General features: G+C 36.1%; 2 protein-coding genes across 2 annotated transcripts; both read left to right on the top strand.

Annotated features, from left to right (window-relative positions):
- LOC107642976 (phospholipase D gamma 1) lies at positions 2,526 to 8,145 on the top strand. The gene is made up of 9 exons (XM_016346503.2): positions 2,526 to 3,795; positions 5,481 to 5,597; positions 5,783 to 5,977; positions 6,088 to 6,339; positions 6,446 to 6,514; positions 6,623 to 6,770; positions 6,874 to 7,022; positions 7,132 to 7,299; positions 7,400 to 8,145. The coding sequence occupies exons 1-9, from the start codon at positions 2,836 to 2,838 to the stop codon at positions 7,889 to 7,891; spliced, it is 2,550 nt and encodes an 849-aa protein (XP_016201989.1). The 5' UTR covers positions 2,526 to 2,835; the 3' UTR covers positions 7,892 to 8,145.
- On the top strand, positions 11,348 to 12,678 carry LOC107642975 (bifunctional dTDP-4-dehydrorhamnose 3,5-epimerase/dTDP-4-dehydrorhamnose reductase). Its single transcript, XM_016346502.2, has 2 exons — positions 11,348 to 11,925; positions 12,112 to 12,678. The coding sequence occupies exons 1-2, from the start codon at positions 11,473 to 11,475 to the stop codon at positions 12,562 to 12,564; spliced, it is 906 nt and encodes a 301-aa protein (XP_016201988.1). The 5' UTR covers positions 11,348 to 11,472; the 3' UTR covers positions 12,565 to 12,678.

The following is a 13,198-nucleotide window of genomic DNA, read 5'->3' as shown; positions in this document are numbered from 1 at the left end:
GTAATAGCTCAAATGGCATAAACTCCTCATACTCAATTAAGAGGTTGCGAGTTTGAGTCTCCTATCTTTTTAAATTTTAGCCAATGAGTTATAACTCAAATGGCATAGACTCCTCATACTCAATTAAGAGGTCGCGGATTCGAAATTTTAGCCAATGAGTAATAGTTCAAATGGCATAGTCTCCTCATACTCATATAAGAGATTGCGAGTTCGAGTCTCATATCTTTGGTTAAAAATATATTCTTATTTTTTAGATATACATTTATAATTAAAATTAATTTAAATTTTAAAACTAAAATTTCTCTAACTTCGTACCACTTCATAGTTAGTTATTGTTTTCTTCTTTTACGTTTCTTTTTTCTGTAACACGATTTTCTTTTTTTTTTTCTATTCTTCTATCTTCTTCTCCTTTTCTTTCTTATAGTGGCCATAATTTCTTTTTCAATTGTAATATGTCTAAAATTATTAACTCATATAGAAAATATTTTTGAAACACATCCAAAATAATAAATCTAAAATTTAAATTTAAACATTAAAAATTAATTATAACACATCTAAAATTGTGAAGTAATACACAAAATATTTCTAAAACACATTCAAAATCATAAATAAAAAATTTAAACTCTTGTCGTGACCGTAATTGCAGATATAACAGTGTTGGCAGCAATTTGAGGATTGTGATTCTTTATGTTGTTCTTCTACCTAAACCATTCTCCAATGCAAATTAGGATGTTGTATATGGCATGCAAAATCTATGTGATTGAATAACTAAACAGATACATACGGTTAACTACGAATCATTTTCTCTTAAACACATCTAAAAATACCTGAGGTCCACTTCCGACGACAAAGAAGGATTAGCGACGCTGATGAGGACTAATGCGACGAGGAGTAGGATGAAGCGAGGCTGCGGACTGAGCGGCGAGGAGGAAGGCAATGCCAAGGACGAGCGAGGCGGACGACGGCGTTGCAGAGGAACGGCGAAGCGGAAGAATGGCGCTGGAGATGACGCGGCAGCATCGAGAAGGACGGCGGTGCGGACGAATAATCACACGGACGAATTAAAATCTTCAATTTTATTGAATTTATATTTTTTGAAGTGTATTTAAATGATAATTTGCTAATAATTAAAAATAATAAAACTGAAATAGAAAATTTAAATTTTAAATTTTAAATTTTAAATTTTAGTTTTATTTAGTTTGTATTTTAGATGTGTATTTAATTTTAAAAAGACACTAAATCTATTTAAATGTGTTTGTTTTATTTTTTTTAAATTATTATAATAAAATGTTGAATATTGTACAATTTTTAAAGGATACTTAGTTGAATTATTTTTTTTTATCAATATTAACTAATAGGATTAAGTATGATTTTAGTCACTAACGTAGAGGCCGAAAATTTTTTTTGTCTCTGGCCTTTTTTTGCTACAAAATGGTCTCCAAGATTTCGGTTTGTTTTAAAACCATTCTTCAGACCAAAATTTCCCTTCTCTTTCTTCTCCAAAATCATGCAGAAGCACCAGCAGAAGCACAAGCAAAAATAGAACCAGAAGCAACAACAACAATTAATCAAACAGAAGCAGCAACAGGACCACAACAACAACAATGAATCACTAATGAATCAACAATGGAATCAAATAGAAACAGAAGAAGCAGGAGCAGAAACAGAAACAGAACAACAACAACAACAATAACAATGAAACAATATAATCAATCAGAAGCATAATCAACCAGAAACAACAATAATAAAAAATCAACAATATAATAGAAGCAGCGCCACAAACCTTTTCTTCTTCTCTCTTCGCGTTACCCTAACGCCACCGTCACAGCGCGACCTCTTCTCCCTCAGCTCACCACCGAAGCCTTTCCCCTGTTCTTGCCTCGAACCAGAATCCACCGCTATCGAGCACCTCCGCCGAGCCCAGAGGAGCAGCGGCGAGATCCAACCACCGAACGACGACGAGCAACGACGGCCCTGACATTTGAAGGCGGAACTGCGACTGATTCTGGTGCTGTTGAACGGCGGCGGCAACAAAGAGCAGCGGCGGCAAAGAACGGCGACAGCGGCGGCGACGAGGATCCTTCCCTCTCTTCTTCCCGAACCCCCTCCCTCCCCCTTTCTCCCTTTGTTTCGGTAATGCGACGTTTCCCTTTTATAAATATGATAAAGTGAGTTGTTTCATATTTGTGAAAAAACCCTTTTATAAATATGATAAAGTGAGTTGTTTCATATTTGTGAAAAAATTCCGTTAGGAAGCGAATGAAATATTTTTACAATGTGTACAATGAATTATTTATTTGGCTTAATATGAGTTAAAAAAATAAATATTTAGGATAAAATACTACTAATTTCTCAAACACAATATACTCATATTATCTAGAATAACCATCTGAGTACCAGAGATAATAAACATCTGATATCCTACTGAATGGAACATCCTTATATTTCCATTATACACATTATATAGATACTTCATTGACTCCTTATACTTCATTTTTTGTGAAAATAAAATATTTCACAATGATTAAATAATAAAAAAAATAAGGCGTGAGATCAGACTTGTTCTCATTCGTCTAGAAATTAAACGAACAAATAACGTTGAAATCCGTTGTAATGAAAGACTAGACTTTTTCTCAATCATGTTGGTTTCTCCTCCCGTTCCGATCCCAATTCGCATTTTCATTTGGTGTTTCCACTTGCCTCTAGTTGACTTTCTTTTACTCGATGATCAAAGTCAAACACTCATATATATATGCATCGATCTTGCATTGCAATATCTGTATCCTCTTCATTCTTCGTTCTTTCGAATTCCAGCCATTTTAGCAACTCCAAATCATGGCTCATTTGGTGTACGGTGAAACTCCATCCTTTGGAGGCTCACATCACGGACAACCCCACCAATTTCTTCCATTTCCAACTTCTTCAAGCTCTTTACCCATTTTCCTCTTACATGGCAACTTGGAAATATGGATCCACGAGGCCAAGAACCTTCCCAACATGGACACCTTCAGCAACAAGCTAGGAGGCATGCTTTCCAAGCTCCCTATGAATCTTGGAGGCAAAATAGAAGGCCACGTGTCCCAAAACTTATCCACCAGTGATCCCTATGTCACAGTGTCTGTGTCAGGTGCTGTAATAGCCAGAACCTTTGTCATCAGAAATTCTGAGAACCCTGTTTGGATGCAGCACTTCAATGTCCCTGTTGCTCATCATGCTGCAGAGGTTCACTTCGTTGTCAAGGACAGTGATTTCGTGGGGTCACAGATTATAGGTGCAGTTGGGATCCCAGTGGAAAGGTTAATCGATGGTACAAAAGTTGAAGGCGTTTTCCCTATCCTTAATGCTAGCGGAAAACCTTGTAAGCATGGAGCAGTGTTGAATTTGTCAGTTCAGTACACACATGTTGATAAGGTTGCCCTTTATGGTAATGGTGTAGGTGCTGGTCCTAATTATGAAGGGGTCCCAGACACTTACTTTCCTCTTAGAAAGGGTGGAAGAGTTACACTCTATCAGGATGCTCATGTTCATGAAGGTTTCCTTAACAATTTGGATGCCAATTATAAGCATAAAAGTTGTTGGGATGACATATTTGATGCAATAAGTGAGGCACGTAGATTGGTATATATTGTTGGTTGGTCTGTTTACTACAATGTCAGTTTGATTCGAGGTACTAGAGGTGATGGAAAGGATTGCACTTTAGGTGAACTTCTCAAAGCCAAATCACAGGAAGGTGTGAGAGTTTTGCTCCTTGTGTGGGATGATCCTACTTCCAATAGCTTCCTTGGTCAGAAAACGGTAACAAATTAAACTTCAATTAAGCTTTGTATTGGTGATTCTGTTTGCTGCTGCTTATGCTGTTGTTTAGTTTAAGCTTTTTGTCATGCCTAGCTGTTTTTGACAGTTATTCAATTTATAGTTTAGGCCTTTTGATTAAGATAATGGTAGTAATATAAACCAATATGGTTAGTTTTTTGGATATGGATCAAACAATTATGATCAACAATGTTGCTGTTTCAATTTTAATATATGAAAATATCTAATTTATCTATATATCATTAGAATCTTGTGCAATTTATTAAAATTGGGTGATGTGTTAACTGATTTCATATAGTATTAATTTTAACACTTATTTTTAAGTTCAATTAAGCATGTTACAATATTTAAAGAATAATCTTATTAAAAGTAAATTTAATAAAGGATTTAGTTAATATGTGTCCTAAAGACATATGATAAGCTTACTACTAGTAAAAAATTTTAAACGTTTTTAAATGCATTGAAAATTTAAATTTTTTTATATTTTTAATAAAAACTTTTTATTTTGTAATCTTAATATATGCCCTTATAGCACATGATAGATAAACTTTTTAATAAAATAAGTTACTCAATTCATTGTTAAATTGAATAGAATAAGACATATCAATTCGTTCTTGTTCATAATACATTACATGCCTGATTAAAGTTAAATTTTTTATAGCACTATTACTTGAAAATACAAAATATACAAACTAATCCTACAATTAAAACCACAATTATCAACCCCATAAATATAAAAGTCATTAGCATTTTTATAAATCTAACTTTTGCTTCTAGACTACTCATTCTCCATACAATATTTACTTTCCTCTCATCATGATTGTTCTCAATTTGTGCATTAGTTTCTGTATCTCTATTTCTTCCGTCATATTCATCTTCATCAACCCACTTCAAAAAGTTACAATGACACTTTTTTTGCAAAACTTTAAAAACTATTATGATTGAAAACCCCTACAACTAGTAAGGATATTAAAGAAGAAAGAATTCATAAGAACAACTCACTCGGTATCTTGGACATGTATAGAACAATCTATCAAGATTCTATAAACTCTCAAATTTCTTGATCAATGTCTTCGGCCCACAATGACATATTAGGTCTTCATTCTTCCTCTTTCTTCGCATAAACGAGTTGGACCCATACCTACCAAGTGAGTGAAAAGACACCCCACCACAACGACCTCTGTTTCCACCACTCATCATGCCGGCGACCTCCAATCTTAATCTTTAAACCACTGCAACTTCACTCCAACAACGTAAGGGCAGCTTTGTGCTGTCATAGATCTTAACGGGTCAGATCAGCTTCTGTTAACGGTGTTAGTGAGGGATGACTAACGTAACTAACTTAAAATCTTTTACAAATGAATTTGATTAAAAGAATGTTTAGAGTCTAATTTGAACATTTACTCTGAAAATATTAATAGTATCATAGGAGCATAAGCCATTTTGATTTTTGTGCTGTCTTGAGTTTCATCAATCCCACATTGAAATACACGATTTGAGAGCTTCCATACTAGTTGCAAACATATTTGATAACTTTGTAAGATTTATAAAATAAATTAGTTTATGTTTGGATGTGAATAATGTAATTGATTACCTTGTCCATCAGATGATACCTTGTACTGTAACTAGTTTCTTTAACACTATCTTCAAATTATTCTGATATGTAGGTTGGACTAATGGACACTCATGATGAGGACACTCGCCATTTCTTCAAGCACTCTTCCGTACGAGTGCTTCTCTGCCCAAGAGCTGGTGGAAAAGGACATAGTTTGCTTAAAACACAGGTGAGCCAGAAATGACATATGTTCATCAGTTCATATATATCCAACTACATACTAATATTTATAGTTTTGTATTCCGGATTTATATTTTTTCTTTACATCTTCTTGTGTACAAAGTAATATGACGAATACATTTATGAGAAGTGGTAGCTTTTTGCTTGCCTTATTCTTAATTACTATTTTTTTAGGAAGCTGGGACTATCTATACCCATCACCAAAAGACTGTCATTGTGGATGCTGATGCAGGGCATCACAAAAGAAAGATTGTAGCTTTCATAGGAGGACTTGATTTATGTGTTGGAAGATATGATACACCAGAACATTCTCTCTTTAGGACTTTGCAGACAACTCACAAAGATGACTTTCATAATCCTAACTTTAAGGTATATCATATCATCCCTTTCTATTTTTATTGGTTTTCAATTCCAGTTAATGATATTTAATGTTCATTAGCATTATCCATCTTTCAATTTGTGTACTATATACTAAGCAGGGGCCTGTTACTGGGTGTCCAAGAGAACCATGGCATGATTTGCACTCGAGAATTGATGGTCCAGCAGCATATGACATCCTGACCAATTTTGAGGAGCGTTGGTTAAGGGCAATAAAAATGAGCAAACTCCAGAAGATGAAAAGTTCATATGATGATTCATTACTGAAAGTTGATAGAATTGCAGACATTGTTGGGATTGATCAAGTTACTAGCCTTAATGGTGAAGATAACCGTGAGACTTGGCATGTTCAGGTATTAATAATTGATCGAAAAAGAATTCTTCCATTACATCCTTTGAGAAACATCTCCGTTATCAGTGTACATGCTACTGACTGTAACCACATTCTTCTAACTTAAGGTCTTCCGTTCAATTGATTCGAATTCTGTCAAAGGATTTCCAAAGGAACCTAAAGATGCTATAAGAAGGGTGAGAAATAATATTATTATTTGGCATGTGACTTTCTTTATATGCTGAAAAATTTAGCTTTAACTTGAGGCTGCCTGAGCTGATTATGATTATTATTTCATTGCACAGAACTTGGTGTGTGGAAAGAATGTAATGATAGACATGAGCATACATTCTGCATATGTCAAGGCAATCAGATCTGCCCAAAAATTCATATATATTGAGAACCAGTATTTTCTTGGATCATCATATAATTGGGATTCTCACAAAGACCTTGGTGAGTAATGAGCAAAGATCTGTTCCCTAGAATTATACTATTAGCAGGGGATTTAAAAAAGTCCTTTTAGTTTTTACAAATTACTCACCATATTTCTTTGCAGGTGCAAACAACTTAATTCCAATGGAACTTGCACTAAAGATAGCCAACAAAATCAAACACCATGAGAGATTTTGTGTGTATATTGTGATTCCTATGTGGCCTGAAGGTATACCGACAGGTACAACTACTCAGCGGATTCTGTTTTGGCAGGTAAGCTTCCTTCACGACTTCAAAAAAGTGTCAATTGCAATATGTTAAGGTAATACCCTTACTGCTACTAATTGAGTTTCTTGTTCATATACATGTTGACTTTTGGCAGTTCAAAACAATGCAAATGATGTATGAAACGATTTACAAGGCCTTACAAGAAGCCGGGCTTGACAATGAGTATGAACCACAAGACTATTTGAATTTCTTTTGCCTTGGTAATCGTGAGATCCCTGAAAATGAAAATATTGGAAATCCTAGCGGTGAAAACACTCCTCAGGTACGTTAGTAATTAGTTCTTTTTCCCTACTCCAACTGTCTCATTAGTCATGTCTTGTTGATCAAATGTCATAGCATAACATTGTTATTGTGTAATCCAGGCACTCACCAAAAAGAACAGGAGATTCATGATTTATGTTCATTCAAAAGGAATGATCGTGGATGATGAGTATGTGTTGCTGGGTTCTGCAAACATAAACCAGCGATCAATGGAAGGCACCAGAGACACCGAGATAGCAATGGGAGCATATCAGCCTCATCATACCTGCACAACTAACAGGTCTAAACCCCGAGGCCAGGTCCATGGCTACAGAATGTCATTGTGGAAGGAGCATATTGGAGGAGTGGAAACATGTTTCGAGCATCCGGAGAGCCTTGAATGTGTGAGACGGATTAGGTCGTTGAGTGAGCATAACTGGAGACAGTATGCAGCTGATGAAGTAACCGAATTGAAGAGCCATCTGTTGAAGTACCCTGTTCATGTTGATTCAAAGGGCAATGTGGGATCCCTTCCTGGCTGGGAAACATTCCCTGATCTTGGTGGCAACATTACCGGCACCTTCACACTATTGCAAGAAAATCTCACCATCTGATCTTATCAACCAATGAAAATCAAAAGTGTGAGATTTACAAAAAAAGATAGAGAATGGTAACAATACAAGCAAAGTTTCACCATTATACAGGACAATGATTGTAACTAACGTGGATCCAATTCTTAAAGGTGATCCATTTCTTCCTTGCATTCTATACTATGGAAAAGTTAACTTGAGAACCATGTTACTTTGCTTCCATGTCAGAATACTTGCATTATTACTTGATTCTTCTAATATATTTTTACTCAGAGAGGATAATTTTGGCAGGTATATTTATTATTGGGATAAACCCATTGCCTCTAAATGATAACTTAATGGGTGAAAATTTCAAACCGAACTTTTGGTCTTTTTAGATCTCTACTAAACAGTTAATTTCAGTTAAGAGTTAATATAATACATTATCACTTGGATCTTGATGTCCTGGCTCCTCAGCGCGCTAAATTGTTTTTTCAGACATGAACATGTGAATAATCTATAATCCCTACCTAACATCAGACTGTAATTTATGAGAATATTTATGTACGAAAGCCAAAGCGAAAGAATAACCAAAATGCACGTGGTTTAGATAACTTTTACTTTCTGAAATTGACAAACGGTTTTCCAGGTTTGTTGAGAGTGTTTTTTTTCCCCTGAAATAAAAGAAAGGCAAAAAGTATGATGATACACTTAAAAAAATTATATAGTAAGATTAAAAAAGTCATTAAGTTTTTAAGTAAAAAAAATCATAAATGATCTGATCGTATATAATTTGACCCCGGAACAACATATATAAGCAGAAGGTCAATACGTCAATGTAAATATCGAAAGCCTTTTACTATTTTTCTATTTATTTATTTTATTTGCACATATGACATGTACATTCTTTCGAAGTTGCGATGAGAAATAGAGACCTTTTGAAAATGAACTCGCATTGATATTATTGAACAAGAATAGGCACGGCATATACAGGTTACAGAAACATACCATCTACCATAATAATCTCGCTTGCATGTGAGCATGACTGGTTTCCCTTTCCTTGATTCACCATGAAAGACTTTTGGAGCAGTGACAGGAAATATGAACCATCAAACACCAGCTTCACGTTTCACGGAACGTATTTTCAGAATTTTGAAGTTCGACAGCTAAATTACTGTATAATTATCGCAAGCCAAGAAATACAGAATGGTCTTTATCTATCACTACACTTGATGGAATTAAATTGTTGATGGATTCAGAATGAAGATCAATCGTTTATTTCTATCAAAATAATTTTTTAGTTTCTATAAAATAGTTGTCTATTTGTTTGTTCTCAATGTGGTAGAAACTAAAGAGACAAAATATCACAATGTGTACATGACATTTATGTATTAGTAATCTTTAAAAAATTATGGATAAATTAATTTAATTTTTGAAACATTTAAATATGAGTTAACTTCATACTAATGCGATCAGTGTTATGTACTAGCAATGAGATCCAAATTACCTTTTTTTTTTCCTTTTAAAATTAGGAGTGAGATTTAAACTCAAGACTTCTAAATGAGAAGAAGAGATTATATCATTTAAGACCATGTTCTTTCACTTAATTTTTCTCCAAACTACCTTATTATGTATGTTAGTATAATAAGTACCAACTTGATTCATATTTATATTTTTAAATGATTAAAGATGTTAACTTTTTTTTAGAGACTAAATTACATGCTTCTCTTTTTGAGGAGTGCTAGGGCCAATAGATCTTGTGATTTGTAACTATCAATTAGTCATCAATAGTATTTTTAATAGTGTGAGATTACTCATTTTTCTTTTACTAGTTAAATAAATTTTAATAAAAATGTTTTTTTAAAGGAATATCTCAACACAATAAGTGGAGCAAACGAGACAACAAACAGAAAACCATAGTCAAAGGAAGTAAGCTACTTAAGGAACAGTAATAGATATCTCCTGTTGTCTTTGGCATTACCATCAATAACAAAAGAAATCCACACCTAACCACTCCTTACAGATGGATAACATCATCAACCCATTTTCCTGTATTCTGAAAGATCCTTCTATTCCTTTTTAGCCAAATATTCCAAATAATTGCATAGAAATATACCATCCACCGCTTGCGCTCCTGCTTACTAATTGATAGCTCAGTCCAACTTTGAAAATGTTCCTTTAGCGACCCTGGGCACGACCATTGCCTTCCAACAAAAAACAGCCAAGAACACCAAACCTGCCAAGAAACATTAGTCTCTCCTTCGTATTGACCCTTCCAATCAAAACAAACCAAACAAACAATTTAACTCTTGGTAGGATTAGGCCTTTTCAAACTGTCTTAGTAAGGCTGTAACTTGTTATATCTTCCGAAAGCATTTCCACCTGCAGTGCATGCACAAAGAAGTTAGTAGAAAATACACATTGTTTATCAAATTTCCACACAACTTTATCCTCTCTATTATATGCAAGATTAACCACTCTTAAAGTTTCATGCATCTGGTTCACTAAGTCCAACTTCCGTTGGAATAGCTCTTGCCTCCATTGGAAGTTCCATCTCCACTCTAACCCGTCCCAAAATCCACAATCCCCTATAATGGATCCTGTTTGATTTGAAACTGAGAAGAGCCTTGGAAAATGATTTTCAGGGGCCCTCCACGCAATCATACATCTTCCCAGAAACGAGTTCCTCTTCCATCACCAATCTCCATAGACAACACATTGATCATCTTCTATCTTACTTGTTGATCCTTGAACTGTATTTGACAGATATCCTTCCATAGACCCCTTAAATAGGTAACACCTGAGTTGACAGCATCATATTAGGATTCAGATTGTTACAAGAGCATACCACCTTTTTTCATAAGAGACAATCCTTCTTCAAAAATGTCACCACCACTTAAAAAAAAGGCTGTATTACGCACCATAGCATCCCTGACGCTTAATCCACCAAACTGTTTAGGAGCTTGCACAACCTCCCACCTGATCATTGCTATATCATTCCTACCATTTTTCTTACTCCAAAAAAATTTCTTCTCTAAAAAAATTAATTTTTCTACAATAATTTTTAATATTTTATACAAATTCAAATAATAAACAAAAAATTGTTCAATACAGATATAATAAAAACCAGTTTCAAGGCTCTATTGAGGCCTTGGCTTTATTAAAAGTGCTGGCCTATTTTGAGCATTGACCCTAACATTTTAACTATAGAATTATTTGTTTTTTCACCTTTACTACACAGAAGAAAAAAAAAAGGCATAAAACTTTAAAAATGAGGATAACTTTTTTATTTTATATTAAATTTAATTTTCATGTAAGTCACCAAATTGTGTACTGCACTAAACGAATTTCCAAACTCTTATAAGATTACTTGAGTTGTATAAAATAAAACTCTTTTTATTGCATTAAAATTAATTTTTTTATATAAAAAAGGAAAATAGTAATGTTTTTTAGTTTTTATAATCACCGTCGCAGCTGTCCTCGACTCCTTGTCCTAGAAAGAAAATAACAGGAATTGTCCACTCCAACTCCAAGTGTCATATAAATATCCACAGAAATAGAGCAAGAGAAGAAGCAGCCAACCACATTAATACATTATTATTCACCCATTCTTTCATTCCGACACAATGGGCTTACCAGCTAACGGCTGCGCCGGTGACAAGCAACTCAAGTTCTTGATCTACGGGCGCACCGGCTGGATTGGTGGCCTCCTGGGCAAGCTCTGTGAAGCCCAAAGCATCCCCTTCGTCTACGGCTCTGGCCGCCTAGAGAACCGTTCCTCCCTCGAGGCGGACATTGCCGCTGTCAACCCCAGCCACGTCTTCAATGCTGCCGGCGTGACCGGCAGGCCCAACGTCGACTGGTGCGAGTCTCACAAGGTGGAGACCATCCGCACGAACGTGGTCGGCACCCTCACCCTGGCTGACGTGTGCCGCGAGAAGGGCCTCATTCTGATCAACTACGCCACCGGCTGCATCTTCGAGTACGACTCCATCCACACCCTCGGATCCGGCGTCGGCTTCAAGGAGGAGGACACTCCCAACTTCATCGGATCCTACTACTCCAAGACCAAAGCCATGGTATACATTTAGATCCCTCCAATCCAAAGTCGCATGGCATGTTGAAATGTGTTGGACTCTGTCTTGTGGTTTCAGTTTTCAATTTCAGATCAGATCGACACGTCAATGTTGGAGATGTGTTTTTCAAAATTAATATATAACAAAATAAAATAATATTCTGAGTTTCCTTTGTGGTGTGCGTGGTAGGTGGAAGATCTGCTGCGGAACTACGAGAATGTGTGCACGTTGAGAGTGAGGATGCCAATCTCATCCGATCTGAGTAACCCACGGAACTTCATAACGAAGATAACACGTTACGAGAAGGTAGTTGACATCCCGAATTCGATGACGATACTTGACGAGCTGCTTCCGATCTCGATAGAGATGGCGAAGAGGAATCTGACTGGGATATGGAACTTCACGAACCCAGGAGTGGTGAGCCACAACGAGATTCTTGAGATGTACAGGGACTATGTGGATCCGAGCTTCACTTGGAAGAACTTCACATTGGAGGAGCAGGCCAAGGTCATTGTTGCCCCAAGGAGCAACAACGAGCTTGATGCCTCCAAGTTGAAAAAAGAGTTCCCTCAACTCTTGTCCATTAAGGACTCACTTGTTAAGTATGTTTTCCAGCCTAACGCAAAGCTTGCTGCACCTTGATTCATCAATTCGGTTTTTGCATTGTGTGCATTAATATGGCTGCTTGTCTTCTTTTTTTGTATTCTGTATTCGCAATGATTCATCATCAATAAATTAGTCGCCAGTTACTTTATACTTGATACAATGGATCAGTTAGCGTGCTCTGTTTCTCTGAAGCGGGGTTTAGTTGATACTTGATACGTTCAATAATAGATCTCTTTTCTTTCTCATCAAGATTCACTAAGAGTCAATTAAATTGTTCCTGCCAAGATTCAAAAAGGAGCCCCAAAGTCTCTTGCGTCACCAGGTGCGTATGGCATCCAGAAGGAAAAGAGGCCCAACAATAGCCCAAAAGATGCTCCAACCAACCTAGGCTCGGATAGCCGGCATAGCCCTAGCAGTAGAGAATCCCACACAAACTCCCCTCGCGACCTGGCCCTCGGATAGGGGTGTCATTCTACTTAACCACCAGCCTTGCAGCCGAGGCTTGGAGCTAGTGGCAGTATCTACTGCCTTACAAGAAGTTGCATCCGGGTTCAAGTCCTATGAAAGGAAAAATGAACCTTTAAATGTATTTATGTAGTGTGTGAGAGTGTGTTGTGTGGGTGTGTAATAATGATACATGAGTAATATCTAGGATTAAGGGCTGTCTAAT

The sequence above is a fragment of the Arachis ipaensis genome, chromosome B05 (assembly GCF_000816755.2).
Source record: "Arachis ipaensis cultivar K30076 chromosome B05, Araip1.1, whole genome shotgun sequence".
NCBI lineage: Eukaryota > Viridiplantae > Streptophyta > Magnoliopsida > Fabales > Fabaceae > Arachis > Arachis ipaensis.
This window is presented reverse-complemented; position numbering and strand designations above follow the sequence as displayed.

Bases quoted from the DNA above. Each gene is read 5' to 3' on its own strand.
- LOC107642976 (XM_016346503.2), top strand. From the start codon at position 2,836: ATGGCTCATTTGGTGTACGGTGAAACTCCATCCTTTGGAGGCTCACAT. The intron at 3,796-5,480 runs GTAACAAATTAA...TCTGATATGTAG, and splicing joins GCTTCCTTGGTCAGAAAACG to GTTGGACTAATGGACACTCA. The intron at 6,515-6,622 runs GTGAGAAATAAT...TTCATTGCACAG, and splicing joins CTAAAGATGCTATAAGAAGG to AACTTGGTGTGTGGAAAGAA.
- LOC107642975 (XM_016346502.2), top strand. From the start codon at position 11,473: ATGGGCTTACCAGCTAACGGCTGCGCCGGTGACAAGCAACTCAAGTTC. The intron at 11,926-12,111 runs GTATACATTTAG...TGTGCGTGGTAG, and splicing joins ACTCCAAGACCAAAGCCATG to GTGGAAGATCTGCTGCGGAA.